The 21,523-nt window shown below is 41.8% G+C and overlaps 1 protein-coding gene across 2 annotated transcripts in view; it reads left to right on the top strand.

Annotated features, from left to right (window-relative positions):
* The window catches only part of PSTPIP1 (proline-serine-threonine phosphatase interacting protein 1), a 55,019-nt gene extending 46,279 nt beyond the window's left edge, over positions 1–8,740 (top strand). For both annotated transcript variants that reach the window (XM_009469662.2, XM_087743335.1), the window contains 4 exons: positions 2,167–2,251; positions 3,798–3,868; positions 5,483–5,580; positions 7,639–8,740. In XM_009469662.2, the coding sequence (XP_009467937.2) occupies positions 2,167–2,251; positions 3,798–3,868; positions 5,483–5,580; positions 7,639–7,770 (386 nt within the window). In that variant the 3' untranslated portion in view covers positions 7,771–8,740. The remainder of the gene's footprint in view (positions 1–2,166; positions 2,252–3,797; positions 3,869–5,482; positions 5,581–7,638) is intronic.
* Positions 8,741–21,523: the final 12,783 nt, after the last annotated feature.

Below are 21,523 nucleotides of genomic sequence, written 5' to 3'. Positions count from 1 at the left end.
ATATATCTATGCTGAAAAGATCTCTTCCTCCATTTATTTTTTTTTAATCTGTGCACAGATACTGTTTCACTTCCACTATCTGCTCTCACACCATAGTGCCACGTCAAAGAGAAAATCCCCTCAGTATAACCTCAGCAGTATCAATAGAGCTTACTTCCATTCGGAGCGGGGAACAAGCTATACTGGCATAAGAAAATTTTATATGGATAAAAACCTTCCATGCTAGGAGTTGTATAGGTACAAATATCAGCAGTATGAATGCCCTGTCCCAAGGGATAATTATCTCATACAGGAACAGCTTACACCCCTTTGATTTCATCGCAGAGCTCAGAGCTGGCAACAATTACACCCTAGGAACTTCTTCGGCAGAGCTGGATGCTGCCACTAACTCAGCACTGAGCTATCTGAGGCCTGTTTTCCACTCAGCCTTTCTGTCATTACACCTATGATGATTAAGAATTGGGATTTGGGGAATTTTTTTTAACGAATATGTTGATACTGGTGCACTGGATGACATTTTGCTGCTATAGTTTATACTTCTTCACATAGGGGATTTAAATTTACTGATATAGGAGCATTTACTGAGGAAAAACTACATTTTCACAGGCAGAAGGGAGAACTGTGCCTTGCAACAGTGTGAAACAACTTCTGTATACTAAGAAATTTGTAATTCTCAGCTAGTTGTTTTTTTTTTTTTCCACCTCTATGTGAGATTTCTCATTCTCCAGTCGCCTAGGCAATTTTCTGCAAACAGCTCTTGGCTATGTCAGGACTCATTTCTAATAAGAAATAGGTGGGAAAAATCCTTGAGAGCTTTATCAAAGGCAAAGAAACAACTGACTTGCCCTTTTTTTTTTTTTTTTTTTTTTGCCACCTTCTAGAAGGTGACATGGCAGTAACATCCTAGTATCTCCACAGCTCTGGCTAATGAGTTTGCACAGTAGCACATGTTGAGCTGTTGATCTGTTTTATTATTTGCAAAATGCAGGAGGAAACCCACGTATGGTTTTGCACTGCGTAGCAGGAGACCTTCATCCTGACCAAACCTTTTGGTTTCTTGCTGCTGTTGCTCACTCTCCTCTTCTACCTAATCTTGCAACGCATTATAGACTAGAAACTATACCAAGGTGACAATCTAGAATGCTAATTGGAGACCCTTAAATTGGTCAGAAAAGTCCCTAATTATTGAAAATCTTATTTGTAAGGATTCGTCACACTCATGCCTGCTCTGCTTATTATCCTGGCTGACCCAGTGTGAGCATGTCAACACAACCTTTAGCCCAAGTCCAATGTCTGTCTTAATTTGCTGGTATCAGAACTGAGATAATACGGTATCACAGACTTCACTCATGTTTGTTTTGCTTTAACACAGAGAAGGCAGGTGTGTGGCCACCAGCTCTAAGCAACTTCACTGGGAGCTACCAGATGAAAAATAAATAAATCCATCTGTAACTATTTCATCTGTAAAACCAGACTTGGAAATGGCTTCAATTTCACCCTTAACGATACCATAGGGGAGAGTGAAGGAACTGTAACATAACTGTGTTTGAGAGAACAAAACCCAAATATCTCTGGGTAAACAGCAAATCAGCTCTCAGGAGGTGGACAGGGGAGATATGAAAGGTAGAGAGACACTCAAGCACAAGCACAGACCAGGAACAGCTCATTACTGCTGCTGGCAATAATGTTCAGAAATCGCCCCAGCTCCGACAAAAATCCTGACTCAATACATTAAGAAAAAAAAGAAACAAAACACACCACAGCCAATTGTGTCAAGGACATGGCCCCACGCTCAGGATGACCATGCTCTGCTCCTTTAAATCCTGAGCTTTAAGGCAACAGAGGAAACAGTCATGGAGGAAACTGCCTTCTTAATTAGGGTTAGCCACAGCTATTAGAATGGTTCTTCAGGACCTTGACTGTGCTCATCTCAGGTCAAGCATGCCTTTCTACCAAGGACATATCTGCTTACAATCACTTGAGTGGCTTTTGTCAAGACCCCAGGTGCCCCTCAGCTGCTCCAGCCACATTACAGGCGAGTGCAGATAGGTGCTGTGTTGCAGTTTGCTCCAGCAGCCCCTGATGGTTGCAACTGTTGGTTGCATGCTGGTGGGGAGAAAAAAAGTTTTGCCTGTGTGAACATCTCCTTTTGTTGCCCTGTTGCAGATGCAATAGGATACGAGAACTACTACAGCAGAGAACGGAACAGAGGAAACAGCAGCCCAACCCAGTCTTGTGGGATGATGAAGAGGTGAGTGGCAAACCTTGGTTCCCAGAATAGGTATTTCTCCATATGAACGGCAATATATGATGACAGACAACAGGACCTGGAAAGTTATTACTTCCTTCCTTGTAGCAAGAGAGAGCTACGTATCAGTAAATATAACTTGACAGAAGAAGTAAACCTATTAAAACGAGAGTCATTTTGCCATGGCCTAGTGGGAAGAGCGACAGGAGACGAGTTCATAAAACAATTAATTGGCCAGCAGTGGAGAGCATTCACTTATTTCCTCTTTCATAGTGAGTCATGGCACATAGCAACAAAAACACTTTGTTCAAGGGAGGGCAAAGGTGAATCTTGCTGGGAGCAAAGGCTGGGGAGAGCTGTCTTTTTCGGCAATACCTCCTGGCTTACTGCACCGCCCAGCTGAGCAGAACAAAGAGCTGCTCTCTGTATCTAGACCAAAGGAAAAAACACTTAGTGGAATAACTGTGATGATTAGGGAGGCGATTTTTCTTTTTCTGATCCATTTATGCTGGTAAATGCTGTAACATGGATGCAGTTATACCAGCAGAAGAGCATGGCAGATCTATTGATTTAAATATTTTATACTAAAATGGCTAACTTGCAGTGGGAATAGCATCATATTTAAAGCAGAAGAGCTTTATATTTTGACAAGCCTTATTACATGGCGAAGACAAGGAGTGGGCTTGCCATCTTTAAATCTCCCATTTAAAATGTGGTCCAGGCTCGTTAGTGAGCTGATAAGGTTTATACACAATACTTTGTTTTTCAGTCGGAAAACAGATCTTCTATAATAATGAATTCTAATGCTGCATCCTATACAGTTACAGAAGACAATTGTACTGCCATTTAGAATACAACCACGCACTGCATGGGCAAGCAGCCTAGAGAGACTCAGTCCGAGTTCTTCAGAAACCGTTGAGTTTGGATGTCCGTTTTCCAGAAACACTGAGCCTTCACTGGCTGAAAAATCAGACCCTTTAAATATACCTTAAGCATGCAATGCTATTTCTATCTATGCTTGAGAATCCTAACCTGTATTCTCACTTTACTTAGTCTCCAGCACCCAGCTATGATACAGAAAATAACTAAGGATAGATTAAAAAAAAAAAAATTCACTTAAACTCACAGTTTTCAGAAAGGCTCATTATACAAGCTTTGTATTATAAACTGTATCAGAGTTTTCCTTAAAGACAAAGAGATGGTAATCTCTTATAAACAACTGATAATTTTCATCATATTAATATTGTGAAATAATTGGAGTTTTGCACCATGAGCCTTTAGATCAACAAGAAAACACCATCTGATGCATTTTATGCACAGTTTAGTGATGGCTGATGGTTCAGTATTCTGCTGCATTTTTTTAATATATTTTTAACTGAAGATAAATATATCTACAGCATAAATGAAAACAGACAGCCACGGGAAGAGGTGACATCTATCCAGTGCTGCAGCAGATGGAGGGAAGGTTGAGTCAGACAGCTGGGATGGAGGAATGCTCATACCCAGTCCTGTTCACTCATTTTGTCATTGGCTTCTCTTGGTTCTGCAGATTCTCTGGACTACTGCATGGAAGCAGCAAAAACAACACGGAAAGTGCCACTCCTTCAGCCCCTCCTCTTGGTATGCCTCTTCAGGAAATAAGTTTACCAGATGTGTTTGTTTTCGATTACATTGCTAAATCAAGCTTTGACATGGAGCAGAAATGTTACAGCCGATATTCTTACGTTGGCAGTCAAGAGTAAGAGCAGTCAGGAAACGAGTTTAGCTTGGATGTGTATTAAGCAAATTTCCCAGTTTAAAGTGCCAAATAAGCCATATCATATTAAAAACCTCTGTCTAGGCAAGGGGGAACTGTACATTCAGAACAATGCAGTCTGACTTAGATAATAGTTTTCTCCTAAGGTAGGATACACTATCTCTAAGAAGCCCAAGAGAATACCTGAAGTTTTTAACAAACCAGGTTCATGCCTTATGAATGCAAATATCCATCTCATTTCAGTTACGGTATCTTGTTGTAACCCTTGCAACTAGGCATTTATCAGACGACATTTAAAACATAGTATTTCGACTATGCAGAAAGTAACAGCTTATGACATTTTATTGGTTTGATTTAAAACAAAAACATCTTAACTGTGATTCTTGCCTAAAGAAAAGAAAAAGCTGTTTTAGAACAGCTTTAGAACATACCCAAATCAATTTCCTTTGTCAGGCCTGCCTGCCTGGGCACCCAGAAATGAAGGCCAGACTACCGTACTTGTTGCATTTGGTGCTCAGCCAGGGGAGACTCTCCAGTGCTATCAAACTCTCCAGTGCTGGACCTGCCAGGCACCAGCTCGGGCTCAGGCACACGTAGAGCAACGCAGCGTTAAGCAGTTGAGGGTAGTCACTCCTGAATTCCCTTAGGCTGGGGACAGGAGGGGAGAGCGTTCCCTAGACAGGAATGGCAAACACTCTCTGTGTTCAGCTTTTTCAACTGCTCCCATGCTTGTCTTTCAAAATCTGAAAGGTCAAGGAGCTGACAGTGCTCCTTAGAGCAGGACAACGAAACCAAGGGTTGACTGTGGGGAGGTACAGGCACCCCGGCCGCTCCGTGCACTGTCAGAGCGCTATCATCCCACCAAGGAGTTATATGTGGGAAACTTCCGCTCGCCTCAACGGCGGGGGAAGCTCTCCAGCAGATGCTGGAAAGGAATAAGAGGTTTCCCTAATTACGACAAGCTGGATGAAAACGACATCTTCCAAAAAAGTTGTGCCAGTGACAAATAGCTATCTGGGAACTATGGAAACTACTGGAAAATGTCTGGTGACCCATAGGCACAATATTTTCCATTTTTCTCAAGGGAAAAAGAAAAGCCCTATGTGAGTCACTGAACTGCTAGAATTTTATACCACCAGTAGCAACCATTTTAAACTGGTTTAATCACAGCATGTCCCTCTTTGGACCATTTGGATTGTGCTTTAGTAGGGTAAACATTTTTCCCAACCTGGATGAGGCTAATGCTAGTTTCTGACCTCCCACAAAGTTCAATGGATGTATTGTCATCTAATCAATGGGACACAGTTTTTGTGCAAGACTTTACCTACAGTTCACAGCAGCTTTTCTATACGTGCACATCTCCAGACAGAGAGAGAACAGAAACCCTTGTGTTTGTGAACTCTTGCATATGATCCCATGCATTTATAAGCAACTGAACTCTTTGTTTCTGTGTGTGGTTTTTTGTTTTTTCCTAACAGAGAAAATAGATGGAGTCTATGCATCCATTTTTGCAACTGAACCAGCTGGAACCACATCATCACAGGACTACAGAGTACTTTATGACTACACAGCCCAGGTAATGAAAGGCTTCAAAGTAAATATTTCATAGTATCAGATTTAAAATAGATGATGTTGATCCAAACATCTGGAAAGTGTTAATTCTGTGAAGAAGTGTTATCTTCACTTTACAGCCAGGGACACTTAGAGAATTGTTGGTCAAGGTCACACGCAGAAGCCAGGAATCCCAACTGCCAGTTCTTGGCGAGCATCACTAGACCATGCTGCCTCAAGATGAAACAATAACATTTTTTTGCAAGTGATTACACATTAGCATGCTATGCCCCTCCTACATTAGTGCTGAGCTCTTACAACCTCCTTCTAGAGATACAGGAGACCACAAACACAAGGAAAACTTTATTTTTTAGAGGATGATGGCTAAGTATGCAGTATTGTGCATTCTGAACTTATATCTCTTGTGAAATGTTCTCCTAGGGAAAATGGCTACAAATTCCTCATGTGAGAATATGTGACAGATGCTTATCTAGGAACTCTTCTCCATTTGATCTCACTTATCATCTGGAGAGTCCTGCTCCAGTTTAACACACTGGCTTCAACTGAGGTGCTCTCCATGCTGGAGAACACTGAATCCCCATAAATGACACTGTTTCCCTGTACTTCCATGCTGCAAGTTGCAGTGGAATTACAATGGATGTGGTCCATGGACCAAAAGATTGTTATAAAAAGCAGCCTGCATCCTTAACTGGAATATTGAACTCTCACTGGCTTCACACCTATCTAGGCACAGTATCATTAGTAAAAGGTTATGAATGGACTGGTTATGAATATTTTGTTATTCAGATGGACTCCAGAACCTCTTGGACTCTTGCTAAACCATTAGCCTCCCCTAATGGCACTTTGACAATTTAATTACATGTCAGTTTAAAGGTTCCTTTTTTTAAGCTTTAGATTAGCAGAAGGAGCAGCATCCAGGAGGTCTTATGTTACAGTGCAGAGACCCTCACACCAAGGGACCTGCCATCAATAGCCAACATTGAAGAAATGCTGGCATGTGACAAAAATCAGATAGCCAGATAAATTATGAAAACAGAGAAAGGACTGGAAAGGAGCACTTTCTTTTTGCTACAGCAGCATTCCGATACCTTTTATTATATGTTCTTTGTTTTGCTTTGTTTTAAACCCTCTTTTATTATTTGCCTGAAATTTCATCCAAGCACAGCTGAAAATACCTCACTATTAATGGCAGTTACCCTGAGGAGACTGCTGGATCCCTTTGTCAGATCCTTACTCCAGGAGCTGCATTAAAAATATGACACACACGGATTTTCCCTGCTGAGAAAAGAGCCTGTTACTACTTTCAGTATATACTTTTATTGTATATTGAGGCCTCTCACTTTTCGAGTCTGTTCTTACCTACTCAGGTAGATTAAATTTAGATTTAGCTGACACATCAAACATATCTGGAAGCCTCTCTTACCCTGTTCTCTATTTTACTACATTGCAGGTAGCAAAGTGGTTTCCTATGGAAAACAGGACAGCACCACTGAACAGACTGATAGCTGCCTGAGAGCTCAGTGATAGCTTACTTGCAACTACTCCATTTGTCTCAGAGATAAAAGTTACCTAGGAAGGTAGCCTTAGTCTTCCTAAAAGACCAGGAAGAGTCGCTGTACCTTCACTGGTCACCGCTTTTCCGTGTTAAAAGAAACGAGAGACCTATTTAAGGCCTGGATTAGTAGAGACACTGCTTTTATCTCCCTGGGGAATTAAGCTGTGCACTGTTTTATTTAGCAACACCTGCAGACTATGAAAGGGTCATGGTTAGCTGGTTTAGGACAGTCATATTTAACCCTTTCCATCCTTCCCCAATGATACAAGAGTCAAGTTGCTCAGGAAGAGACACCATGGACACTGGGGAAATTTGAGGATCGTAAGGAAATAGCCAGCTCACTAAGTGCTTAATCCCTTATTGTCTGGTATCTCAGGCTCATTCCCAACCCGAAGGACACTGGCAGACTGTTGATGAAAGGCAGGGTAAAAACAAAACACCAGATACGTGCTTGGGCCCTCCTGTACTCTCAGGCTAACCACACTTCCTTTCCCTGTCTCCTTTCAGAACATGGATGAACTGGACATCAGTGAAGGAGACATTGTAGTTGTCATTGAAGAAAATGAGGATGGCTGGTGGACGGCAGAAAGGAATGGGCAGCGAGGCTTCGTTCCAGGGTCTTATCTCAAAAAGCTTTGATGAAAAGAAGCCCCAGTCCTCAGACTTTAAAAATACTCTATTACTGAAAACAAACAGCACACAAGGTCTACTTCAGCTGGCCAAGGGCAACCCATAATACTGTATTCTACAATTACCAGTCAGGAAACAACCAACTGACCATGCTTTCCTCTTTCTTCTGCCCTATCCCAGTACCTCCTGGCCTATACTGTCTGCAAAAAACCATCTTCAACTCAGAGAGATTAGGACTTGTGTTTCTTACCACAGTTCCTCCTACCCTCAGCACACGGTGCTGCCATCAGTGTCACAAGGTTTGGTCAATCTGGGAGGAAAATCCTGCCCAGAACTTAACTGCACTAAAGGAAGAAGATCAAGGAGGCAAGTGCTGTTTCTCCAGGATGGAGGATTGCCTCCAGCCAGCCTGTGAGCCACCCTTGTGGTCACAGCAGCCATGTTCTCTGCCATGGATCCCCTCCTCTCACTGCACAGGCTGTGCAAGCATTTTTGGCAGCGGGGTGGAAAGCACACTCAGAAAGCAGATAGCTTTGATGTTGCAGGGTCTTAGCTGTACAAAACAAGAAAGAAGCTCTCAAGTTGGTTGTTTTTTTTTTTTTTACAGCCCCCTTTCAAGTTCCCCTTACAGCATGTGGGTAACCAGGGAGAAAGGTGGGGAACCCTCCACTGTTCTTTATCAGAGTCACTCATGAAAATACAAAAAACAATGAATGCAGCTAGAGAGGAGCACCTGAAGGACTGAGACACATCAGTAGTAAGAAAACATAAGGCACTCCCCATCATGGCTATCTCCTAATACAATGAAATCCATGCTATCCATGGCTCTGTTTTGCACTGGATTCTGGGACAGCAAAATAAGGACAGACAATGAGCCCAAGGCTTGCTTTTGCCTTGGTTGGATGGTTTCCCTGACACCTCCCTGAGATTTTTCATGTTTAAAAAAAAACCACAACAAAAACAACAAATAACCAAAGCCTCCAGCAGGGCTGCACTGCCCTGATCCCTCTCCTCTGAGCACCAGAGAGAAGTACCAATTACCTCCTCAGGCAATCTGCATACCCGTGTCATCAGTGCATTCTCCTTTCAACTCCTCTGTCCACCTGGCTGATCCTCTCCTCTCCTGCCCACAGGCTTTTCTGTCGCTAACTGCTATCTACAGCCTCTGCACCTCTGGGATTGCTGGCATAGACATGTCCTGGTTCCTTTCCAGCCACTTTTAATGTGCTTGTTCTTCAACAAACCCTCTTCAGAGAAGTCACACTGTGCAGGTTCACTGTATTTCACAGGTTTCAGCTCTATCAGTCTTTCTGGTTTAGTTATTTAAGAATGTTTCCAGCTGCTATAGTACTTACCAAGGGATTGACAGATACTTTCTGCCACTCCTCCCTTTTCAGTATTTCAAGATGGTTAAAAAAAAGATTAAAATCAGTGATTTAATCTGAAGTGGAGTGTGCTATTTCTGGGGGCAGAATGACCTCATTTGCCAAGGTTTCAGGTCTTAAAACTGAACCAACTCCATGAAAATGAATCAAATTGCTACCCAAAAGGCACAGAGCAGGGAGGAACTGTTAGCTAAGACACAGCAGGAAAGACAAAGAGAAATCTAGAAAGAAGAAAAAGCCATAATGGTCAATACAATTATTCCTTAAATGAAACAGAATGAAGGTCAGAGGCACTGGCAAGTACCTTATTCTAACTTCTTGCTTCAAGAATGGAATAAAAGTTGCTTCAGGCCTTTTTTCTTTAGTTCCCTTCAGTCCTTTCCACAGGCACACTTGTCCTTCCCACACTTCCCCAAGTTACTATGCAGCACTCCTGCATCAGTGCTGAAGGGCTCTTAGTACCTCGCATTAGCACAGGCTCAGAGGAATTGCAGGAACTTGAATGGCATTTAAGGCACTAGGTTATATGAACAGCAGTGCTCGTTCAGGCTGAAGATGTTAACGACATGTTTCTGTGACCACATCTGAATTGAACAGTGATAGAAAGATGGTCCACAATGGCCTTCAACTAGGCCACTGCACTGTAAATGATAGCTGTCAGAGACAACTACATCACTTTTTATGTACAGCATGAGAAGAAACCTGAAGTGTGAGAGATTTAATATATTTGCTTCTTGAACACTCAGTCTTCCACAAAGAAAACTGTAATAAACCAACAAATACTTAAATAAATTTAGGTAGATATTTTGCAGATTCTCTTAATTAAAGAGACAAAAAAAAAATAAACCATTGAGATGTATCTATCTCCTCTAATGACGTGTGACACGTGGTTTTTGCTAAAACTCCTCACTTCTCTGGGAGCCCAGACAGCCTCACACAAGACACTGCAGTCCCCGGTCCTGGTCACCCTGAAATCCTGTTACAGATCAGCTCTGCTTACATGTACCACACGGCCTACATCACTGACAGACAGCTAGTGGAATGGTGACTGCTGTTTCTACCCCATCAAATCATTTCGTATTTTTGCTGTTAAGCGCAGGAAATTGGTTTCCTTTCCACCTATCTCCTTCTGTCAAGTAAATACTGTTGTTAAGTGCAAGAGGCTACAGATATTTCAAAATCTACCCAGAGTCATAGCATTTGGGTCTCACATGCTAATAACTCCGGACTGTTCAGGAAATGAAAAAGCAGCAACAATGTTTTCTCACAGTTCCTCTGCTTTATATTGAAAAATTTGGCTGATAAATAGTTACCAAGCCACATCTAGGCAGTTTGCCCTATCAGTGTGGCAGCACTTGTCAGAAATAGAGATATCAAGAAATACCCACACCCTCCGAGTACACCCATATTTTAGGTGTCACCCGCTCCCTGTCAGTAGGAAAAGCAGGAAGGTCAAGTGTAGGTTATTCCCTTAATAATATTGCTTTAAAAACAATGGTTCCTCTCCAGCTTGGTAACACTTGGGCAACAAAACTGACGCATTCAAGTAATCATCTAAATTTCAGGTAAGATGGGAAACTGAAATGGGCCCTTTCCAGTGGGAGGTATTCTTAAACTCAATTTTTGGCTGAAATTATTTTTGGACAAACACTTCTGATAAGCCTCCACTTCATTTTGACTACCATTTTTCGGCAAGGATGTGCCAAGCAACTTGTAGGGACAAAACAACAGTGGAAAACAAAGTTGTGTGTTTGTCAAGTTAACTCCTACTTCATAGCACACTCCCAATAAGCAGACTATCTCTTACTGACACTGCCAGTGCTCTGGCTGGGTTTGCACACAAGCAGCTGTTCCCAGAAAGTAAGAACGTGCTTTTGCCAGCTGCTCTGCAAGGGGGGACCCTAATGACCTACCTATAGCCTGTGGCTAGTACGTATATACAGACAAACTAATTAAAGAGAAGTTACAATAAGGTTACTGAGCTGTTTTTGACTTAGCACTGCAGGACTTCAGTTTGCACAACAGACAACAAGTATTTCATGCTGAACAATTTCAGACCTGTAAGTGTTAACTCTAGAAATTTTGACTAGGCCACAAGCAACAGGCATTATCTATCCATTCAATATGAGCGTCAAGAAAAATTGGGAGTCATTTCCCTCACAAACCACAGCAGAATAGAAAGGGACTGAGGTTGACACCTGCTGCTTTTCTAGATGGATTTTGGATTTGAGGAACATGGCCATGAGGTTGCTATGAAAAAGTATAGTGGTAATCTGTTTTATTATTCCTTTAACCGCAACAAGAATTCAAAGGTTGGAAGTAGGCAATCCAGCCCAACAGTACCCTTAAACCAGACTCAGATATGCACATTATTCTCTTTTACCATGCTATTATTAATTAAGGAGAAGAACAGGAAAACTGCTTTAAAAATAACATTTAACCAACAACAACTATATGTAATTAGGAAATGTCTACAAGAGCAGTGTGAGGCCCATCTCTGCACAGAACAGATTTCAGCTGCTGCATATGGCATTAAAAGCCCACAAGCCAGTAGTAAAACTTGGTCAAACAAGGTAGTGTCATACTGGAAACAGAGCAATCCAGGCGACCCAGCTCTAGGACAGCCAACAGGGTCAGTGCTTAACCCCAAAGGAAGGGCCTCCTGCCAAGCCCACAGGTCCATTGCTACAGACTGCTAGCTGCTATAGCATTTTTTACATCTAGTCAGCTGAAAGGAAGAAACCCCTTTACAGCTGAGCAGTCAGCAACAGCAGGAGCACAGCAGCTGTTCAAGGTTTGAAGTGTTTGCCACCTCCTTGAGGACTGTGGCTTGAACTCTGTATTAATTACAAATAACCCCAGCATACTTCAGCCAAAGCATTGACAGATCATATACATAAGACATAAACTGTAGCAACAGTTACCTTGGATTCCTTCTCGTCTTACTTCTTCAAGAGGTGCATTCGAAGCCTGAGCCTCCTTTCCAGTGGTAATCTTCTAGGCAAAGACTCCCAATTGCAGCTCAGACCTCACTGATTCCCAATTGCAGCTCAGACCTCACTGATTACTGAATGCAGTTTAAGTGGAAGCACATGGATGCCAAGAGGAGATTCATTACAAGCCAGGCATCAGGTGGTGTCTAATAGCAGCCTGGCTGGGCATTAAGAAACATCTAACCTAAGCACTGGTGAACAACTAATACACTTTCTTCTCTGGTACTATGTAACCTCTTGGCTGTATCATTGCTAGCTGGCTTAACTGTGCAGGCTTAGAGAACCCAGGGGACTCTACATCTGTACCATACACAGTTTGCTGCACTGAAAGGTCACTGTTAACCTTCAGTGGGACTCACAACAACTCTGCACAGTATAGGACCAACCGCAAAGGCCTGAAAAGCAGCCTCTGCTGCTCAATACCATCTCTTCTCCCTTGCTTTGTTGTTCTCCAGCTTGCAGTGTTGGGGCATTGAAAGCAAGGGCAGTTACCAGCCACATAGCTGCCAATACTTCACATGCCCTCAGAGACTACGCTCATTGCTAGTGAGCAAAAAGCCCTCAGCTTGGCCTTCACCCTGAGATCCATGTCTCCTTGCTGCCATGGGGTCATAGGCACAACCAAGTGGCCAAGCCTCTAAAGTAAAGCAGAGTTGGCTGCTAGAAAAGAAAAGAAAAGAAAAGAAAAGAAAAGAAAAGAAAAGAAAAGAAAAGAAAAGAAAAGAAAAGAAAAGAAAAGAAAAGAAAAGAAAAGAAAAGAAAAGAAAACCAGCATTAGGGTCAGTCACTACCATCCACCAACAGCATTCACTAGCTTCCTAAATTAATGACTACCCATCACAGGTGTTTTTATAGTGCAGCTGTGAAGTGTTGGGCGTGCTCACTGCAGCTGAGGCTAAAGGAGAGAAAATAGCTGGGATTTTGATCCCTAGGAAAAGGAAGGAGAGAAAGTTGTGATGCTAGGTCACACCAGGGTTCTGGAAAGTAAATGGCTGCTAGGGGCCTGCTCATAGACTGTTTTTTGTAGGGGAAAGGATACTTGTGTGGAATAACTAGATTTTGGAAGAAGAACAGGAATTAGTGTCCTGCCTGTGACTAGGTTATTAACAAAATGACAACACCCCATCTACTGAGAGAAAGTGGAGAGGGCAAAGAACTTTTAGTCAAACTGTTAGCCATTATCTATTCTTTGTTAGCAATTACCTAATTTCTGTGGCCAGCTCACATTTTGGATGAAGGAAGCTCAGAGCCACAGTTATCTCCAGATTTGTGCGCTTCTGGATCACACATGGTACAAACGTGATCTGTTTCTGGAACGGCCAGATAATCGTATTTCCATCAAATTAGCCAGTGCACATGGTACAGTGTTCATCCTGTCCTTCTACCAGCTGTTAAAGGACAGCTGACACCTGATCTGGCGCAAAGCTGCTTGGTGCAACATTAAGAGCATGTTTACAGCCTATCACTGCTGTGTGCCATGTGGCTACAGCATTTCTGGCTGACACAAGGGCACAAAAGGCAGATTCACTGTGGTGGTGTATTCTGACCAAAAGCACAGACTAAATCTTTCTTTTAGATATAAACCTCTAATAGAAATCACTGAGACCTCCCAGCAAAATCAGGACAAATCAGACTCGACATCCTTGAAATTTCTAAGAGGAAAGACAAAACCCTCCAAAAGCACCGGGCAAACACAATTGGGCTTAGAACATAGGTACCAGTTTACAGCCAGGGGTTTCCACGTATCATCTTGAGGATAAAGAGGGTATAAAAACAACTGGGGGGGACAAAGAGGGCACCGATATCCTAAGAGGTTCCTTGAAATCAGAAGAAATTTTATTTACCAGACCTAAAAGTGCCAGCATCGTACAGATTTGAAAACATAACACAGCACATACAATCCCAGTTTTGCTGCCCTTACCATAATTCAACTAAACCACGAAAGCAAGGGCAGACATATGGAGAAGTAATCAGTGTGTTAATTGGTGCAAGACTGAATGAACTATAACTGCGTCAGTGGTGCTTTGACTTAAATTCTCTTTGACTTTGCAATTCTAGCATTTGCTGCAGCCCCTGCCTCAGGGTAAATGGGCACACAGTACAGCTAAAGAGCTCTTTAATAAAAAAAGCAGCTGACTTGTGAAGCAAAGGTATGACTTTGGAGAAGTCACACCTCAGTTTCTTCATGCATCATGGGGAGTTTGTAAAGCACCTTGATGTCATGAGCTGAAAATCCTTCTGGCACGCTAAGTATTTTTGTGACTGTTCAATCCCAGACCCAATCTACATGAGCTAGAGTTGGGCGGTGGTCAGATCAATAGGGACAAATTATATTGTGTACACAGTGCTGTTGCTTGTTTTGTAATACGACTGGATGGCTCTTGGGAAGGGGGCTGCAGACATGAGATAACACTCACACTCAATGCAGGGAGCATGTGGGGGAGTTCAGTACATTCTCTTCCACTTTGCAAGGGCACAAATGCTCAACAGCTGCATCTAAGGAAGAATTGTTCTGAAATTTTAAGCTGAAAACAGTCCATGGATGAACTTCTTGGGAAACTGGTGAACTTTAACCTTCCCAGGATAAGAATGTTAACATAAGTGTGAATGAGAAAGCTTTCAATGCACTGATAGACGTGAGAAATGCTTTGTCTTTAGAGAAGGGCTGCACAGCCCTTCTTGTGTCTGAACCCCTTGTGAGGAAGGGAGACGTGAGCCGACAGCGACTTTGTTCTGCTAAGTGGCAGCTAAAGGTTTTCCTACGGTCACTGCTCAATTCAGCAGCCATGGCGGGATTCAAAACCAGAGAGCAGTTCTTCTAGGGATAGAAGCGATCTTGAGAAACGCATCCTCCCTGCTCTGCAGCGTCCTGGGCTAGCTTTTTTAACCAGAATGCTTATCAGCACAGGCCCTAAATTTAACTCGTGTTTGCTCAGTCTGTGTACCGTATCCTCAATGCACTATTTCTTGATGCTGACCTCTTTGTTTCCCACCCATGTATACTAACACTGCCAGGCTAAAATGGTGGTTTTAAGCTTTTAAAATGGATATTATATTCAAAGCACAAGAGCACTTTGTAGAGTGCTGGACTACTAGCAACAAGAATGCTTCTCAAGGATGGGGCATTCTCTAAGTCCTGGAAGTGCCAGGAGTGCCTAGTTCTTCTACAGTACATACCGGGAAATAAAGTCTTGCCTATTGCCTATGAGGTGTTTGGTAGAGGCCTGGCACAGGACGACACAACGCAATCTTTGCCAAAGGTGACTTATCCTTCTCTTAGTTGAGAGCATATGAACACTACCCCTCTTTACTTGATTTGCTGTCAGCCTCATTCAGGGGCAAGTATGACTTAATTTCATATCTTACTGCTTCCTTTGTCCAGGTGGGAGACCAATTTCAGACTCTGTTCAAAAGCAGTTTTCTAGACCGATTCCTACTTTAGTCTACAAAACAGACTGCTTTTGCATGCAAGGCATCCTAGATGCTCCCAAGTCCCCCAAATGTCAGTGGTTTTGCTTAAGCATTTTATTTGCATGAAGAAAATGAATTCCAGTTCAGTGTTGTCCATTGCATAGCACCAAGAAGTGGAAACTTTGCAGAAGTGCTTTGCTTGCTCCAGCAGGATCACTAAGTCAGTCTCAGTTAGGCCACCAGACTTGAGCTCTGATAATCTCTCATTTACGTGGTTAATGTCCAGGTTTGGTCTACAAAACCTGGCCATGCTTTCAGGTTATGAGTAAACTGTACTTGATGTTCGTCTGCAGTATAAATACACCACACAAAATACAACTGAACAGCTATCCTGGAGTCTAGACATGGCGGGGAACAACAGATGCCGCCAGGCACAGATCAAGCGGATATTATTACAGTCACAGCAAGTACTAAGTCAAAGGTATATGCCTGGGCTAAATATGTATCATGAAAACAAAACCTGTATCATGAAGGCAACTGCCATAGTGAGGAAGTAAAGAAACAGGTGGGCAAACTCTACCTCTTATGTTTACCCCTGCTACCCCAGCCACCTGTCAGGCCATTAAACCTGCCTGGGCTGTAACACATGGCCAAGGAGCAGCTGTACAGCTGTGCTTCCCCAGCACTGCCTCCTCCTGCACCTAATGATAAGTAGCCTGCGATTTAGCCTTATTTTTGAGCACTAATCCTTGTGATATGCTATACAGAAGGAAACATGGCTTGTTGCAGGACTACCTTGGTATTTTTTTTTGCAGATATTCCTTTCACCTGGAAGTAGGAAAGAAGGGCAAAGTTTATACCTACTGCTACGTAGAGCACAGGCAAACTATGACACTGCCCCATCAAAATCACATCAACCTAGACTACCAAAAAGCAGCAGCCACTTAATTCTGGTATATGCCAAAGATTTTCCTCTCTCCTTATCAGTCCCAATACTGAACATATATCACCAAAACAGAGATGGACAAACAGCAAATCCAACACAGACACCCCTACAATAGAAGTGAAAGATCAGTTCTGAAGCAGTCTAGAAATACGAGAATGATATGCGAGACGGTGGGAAACAGGATAAGAGTGCCAGCATCTTATCACCCAACAGCCATGCACAGCCTATAGCAACCAATAAATACTGTTGCCACTTTATAGGTCACTGCATCAAGTTTAGCAGCCTGGCAGACAGGGCGAAGCTTTGTGTTAGCACCAGTTTAGATGTAGTACAGATGTAGGTTTGCTCTCTTGCCTTTTAGCAATATCCCAAGCATATATCATGTTTTAAATGATGCTGTCCCCAAAAGACCTTTCCATCTACTCAATACAGCTCCAGAGGAAACAGATCAGCTATGAGAAGGTACAGAGATCAGCAAGGAAAAGATTAGCAAGATGAGTTTTAAAAGAGGATGTGGAAGTGGAAGTAGGCGTATTATATGTAGAAAGGGCAGCTGCTCCAATCAGCAAGGGTGGCACCGAAAAAGCAAAAATTGAAAAAGACAATTCAGAGGCTCAGGTGGCAGTCTGCTAAGCACTGCATTGTGTGTGCTTATGCTACGTGATATAGCACACAGGAAAACCTAAGATCCACTGCACTCAGAGACTTCTATTGCATTTCAGTGGAATTTCTCTCAGGCCTAAGATTAATTCAGATACAAGCTCCAATTACACCATATTGTGGAGGTTATCACCATCACTATTATCACAAGTATTTATCTCAAATCTCATCTGAAACTCCAAGTACTGAAAAAAAAAGTCTCATGAGCTGTCCTCTTCTTGCTATCAAGACAGGTTTTTTTTTTGTTTACTAACTTTGTTAAATTGAGCTTGTTAGACCATTTTCCCCCCTGTTTAATAACACAAACACACACCTGACCATGCCTTACTAGACTATAGTCTGAATGAGGTTCTCGAATTCTCATGAGCCTCATATTAGCTTGCTGAAAGGCAGTACAGCATGGGACTTGCACTGCAATGTACTTAGAAGTCATTTTAATAGCAGCAAGAAGAAACAAAGCTCAATTAAAAAACACCCTTAAGGCAATTCTAATCCCATGTGTTAAAAAGCTCTGGATGAGTTCAGGCTCACTGCTGCAGGCAAGCTACATGCTTGTGTGCTCCATGTAGCATACATACGTTCAATCATTCTTTGAATAAATTTCCTGTGGAGTCTGCACTGAGACCTCATTGTCTCTTCAGCAGAGGCACCAGACCCAGGTGGTTTGGATGAGCAGCCACTTCAGCTGTGCAGCTAGGGTGAAGTAAACATACTGCTAGCTGTTTGAAGCTGGAAATCAAAGTACTGTCAAGCAACACACAGAACAGATTCAGCCACCCCCTTAAATAAAAACACAAATCCTTCTTCCTCCCCCAATCACCCGCTGTTGCTAGTATTAACAGCTTCACTGGCTGAAGTAACAGTAAAAGTAGTAACTGCTGAAAAGTAGCTAGTCTTCATAGAGAGCATTATCAGCATTTGACAGCACAGTGAAACATGAAAATGTAATCATTGTACTACAGTGTAATCTACAGAGCTTCTATCAAGCCTATCAACAGGGTACCAAAAATTATTTATTGGTTCTGTATTTCCTATGCTGTAAGATCTTACTGTAACAGAGCTGAATTTTGGTAGACTCCGCGCTACAGAAGATGAGTCACATCAGATTAAGTAGGGGGACAGGAACATTCTACATATTGTATATTCTAAGAAGTTAAATACACAGAAGAAACCTCTTGGGAGCAGTCAGCTACATCTAAACACTAAGAAATGTGACATTTTGCTTGCAAAAGTAGCAGGATTGCCTTATATCAAGATACAAGATAGACAAGAGAAAATCCAAACAGGAACTGAAAATGTCAGACACAAGAGTAAAGGAAAAAAGAGCTGGAATGAAACTGTCATCCCCTGTCCCCTAAAAAGCACTGGCAGATAGGAGCATATTAGGAAGGCCAAGTTACAGCGACACCAACATTCCTGTCTAATGCAAACTAAAGCTTATTCATTCTTTCAGTAGGAAAAAAAGTATTTCCTGATGTATCAACCTTATTTCACTTGCTGCAATTTAAGCCCATGATTTTTTTCTTTCAGTCACAGAAACTATATTCTTCAAATACATGAAAGATTTCCACAAATAGGAAGGGAAGAAACTTAATATTCCCTTTGCTAGAATGCTGACCTTAAAAACAGTTAACACATGCAGATTCTGTGCCTGAAGAAGAAGAAAGAAAAAGGCAGTTAATCAGTGATGTTAAAGGAGAAATTAAGAATTCATGTTTAAAGTGTGAATGAGAATGGTGTTCAAACAAAGTTTCAAGAGTGTAAATTAGCTAGAAAACACAGGAAAAGAGGCAGTGAGAAAGATAAAGGATAACAGTGCAGACCAGAGATATCAAGCAAGTCAAATTAACACATGGCTTGGATAGAGTCTACACTGCAAACTACAGCACTATTGAGCAAACCAAACTAGTTGGTACTGGAATCAATGGACCTGTGGTACTCCTAGCATTAATTAAGTACAGGCTGATTTATGGTATTAATTAATATTAATATTAAGTAGCCTCTACTAAACTGCATGCTGCCATGGCTCAATTGCCTTCAATACTTGAGCTTATCTTGAACTAGCTAGTGGAGGTAACTTTATACTACATTGCAGATTGAAGTCCTATGCTAAACAGGGTTCAACAGTAACAGCTAGTAAAACAACTAGCAACTAAAAATGTACTAGAGGAAAGAAAAACTCTTCATCTTGCTTACACCTAAGTTTTTAGTTTTTCCTTGTTTTATTTTTCCTGTTGTTCATTATGACAATGAAGCCCACACTGGAAAACATTGCTTTGAATGTTTACAGGAGCCTGAGTTTCATTATGGTATAACTTCATTTAAGAGGAAGGAGTGCCAATATAGGTAACTAAAAAGTAGAAAACCTGCTTATCAGAGTATTACTTGGTAGATACACCCATGCTGTTCAGAATGTTCCACTGTTCTTTAATACTAATGTGGTTCCTTGCTCAACAGCAAAAAACCGTCTACAACTTAAAAAAACCCTCATTGCAATGCCAACCTTCTGACTCAGGTGAAGAAAAAGCTAGGATGCAAACAAACCTTCCTTAGACTCTTCAGCAATGAGTGAAGCAGAAAGGCATATGGCTTCACCAGCTCAGTAAGAGAGAAACAGTTTGTAATAGCACTCTCTCTCACCCACAGGATAGAAATCTAGTCTTCTACTGTCATTTTTCTTAGCACATGTATAGTTTGCTAAGAGCAGAGTTTTATTAACAGTAGCAGGCAGCCTGGATCCAGCATACGTGGGAATTCAGCCAGCAGATGAGTAAGTCAAGAAACTCTTTTAGACACAGAACAGGCTTTTGGAAATGCATATACTTTAGTTCTAGGAAAAAATCAAGGGTCTTTAGGTAGAAGCAAGAAATATTGCTCATATGGACAGCAAGAAGCTCAGCATATCAAGACACATTTTAATACTAGTGTTTTAATATATTTACAATGGAGTAAGTTCTCTCTGTATATTCACCCAAATGTAGTACTGTTCTACTACAGGCAAAGTTAAATGCTAAATAAGCCACAATTTCTATTGAAATAGGTACACAGAACAGCACTTCCATGAATGGGTGCAACAAACTACACCTGCATTTTTACAATTTATAATGCACAGTAATGGCTTCCCCTTGACAAGCAGAACAACCTGTTTTGCTTTCATTGTTTAAAGCTTTTAACAGGACACGGGTGTATGAACTACAGCTAGATAAGCCTCACATTTGTCATCTGCCTTTAATATCAAACTGTCTCCTTTTCTACAGGACTCAGGATTAAGAAATTCTTCTCCAGGGATATACTGGGACTGAAAGCTGAAATTCAGAAGCCTGCCAGATCAGTCTGCAGTTCTGGAATTCTAAGCAAAACACATTTATAGCCAATCCAAGGCTTTTACTACTGCGGTAATATTCAACATTAACCAAGCTAAACTATACTAAAGCAGTAACAAGTATTTAAGCTGTCTGGCTTCTAATCACCTTCAGAATTCAAGAAGCCTACATAACTGGAAGTGATGACAGAAGGTATGGTGGCTGAAGTCAGTATCGTCTCAATCCCTACATGAGAACTTGTGTATGCCTCCTTATTTGAGTATGAATCCCACTGTTTGCACCAATGAGCACAGAGCAGCCCAAGCACATGTACAATACAGGATCATTCAAAGACTCTAAGGTAAAACCTCATACTACAGCTGTATTCACGTCCGACTGCTAAGGAGGTACTGCTTGTTCCCAACTTCAGTGAGTCACAAAATGCAGTGTATTAGACCCTTGCAAGTTTGTGGGTGTTTCTGCGGTTTTTTTTGTTTGTTTGTTTTTGTTTTGTTTTTTTAACCACAACATCATAACCCTATCCACACATCCAAGACCTACTGACAAATCATGCAAGAAGGCCACCGGTTCCTAGAAACAACTAATTCACAACAGTTAAAAGTTCGGTTGGGCTTTGTTTAGATTGTGTTTTATGCCAAAGAGAGCTGTAAAGTATTTATTGAGTAGATTCAGAAAAAGTTCCCACGTTCCAGCATGAATTCTCTGCATTTTCTAAAGCAAGCAGAGACTTCCCTGATCTACAAGCAAGTACTTGGTGCTATACCATCAAGTCATCTCTACTCCAAATCCATGTCCTCCAGCAAGATTAACAAGTGCTTGCACTGTAATCTTTCCATAACTATCCTCACTTCAAAGAGGTACGTTCAGGCTCTTAACTGCAGACCTTATTTCTGCCTTGTTGCTAGTAAGAGCTGACTACTTTTTGAAGCATTGTTTTGTGCAATACAGAAGTCTGTTTTAAAACCTCCCCAATCTGATTGTTACAAGCCAGGCTCGTCTCGGTCTTAGTCTGGGATCCTACCAAGCATATCTACAATATGCAAT

The sequence above is a fragment of the Nipponia nippon genome, unplaced genomic scaffold (genome assembly GCF_047370975.1).
Source record: "Nipponia nippon isolate SJK-2023a ecotype South Korea unplaced genomic scaffold, ASM4737097v1 scaffold_9, whole genome shotgun sequence".
In the NCBI taxonomy this organism is placed as follows: domain Eukaryota; kingdom Metazoa; phylum Chordata; class Aves; order Pelecaniformes; family Threskiornithidae; genus Nipponia; species Nipponia nippon.
Note: the sequence above shows the minus strand (reverse complement) of the source record. Positions and strands in the feature narration are given on the sequence as shown.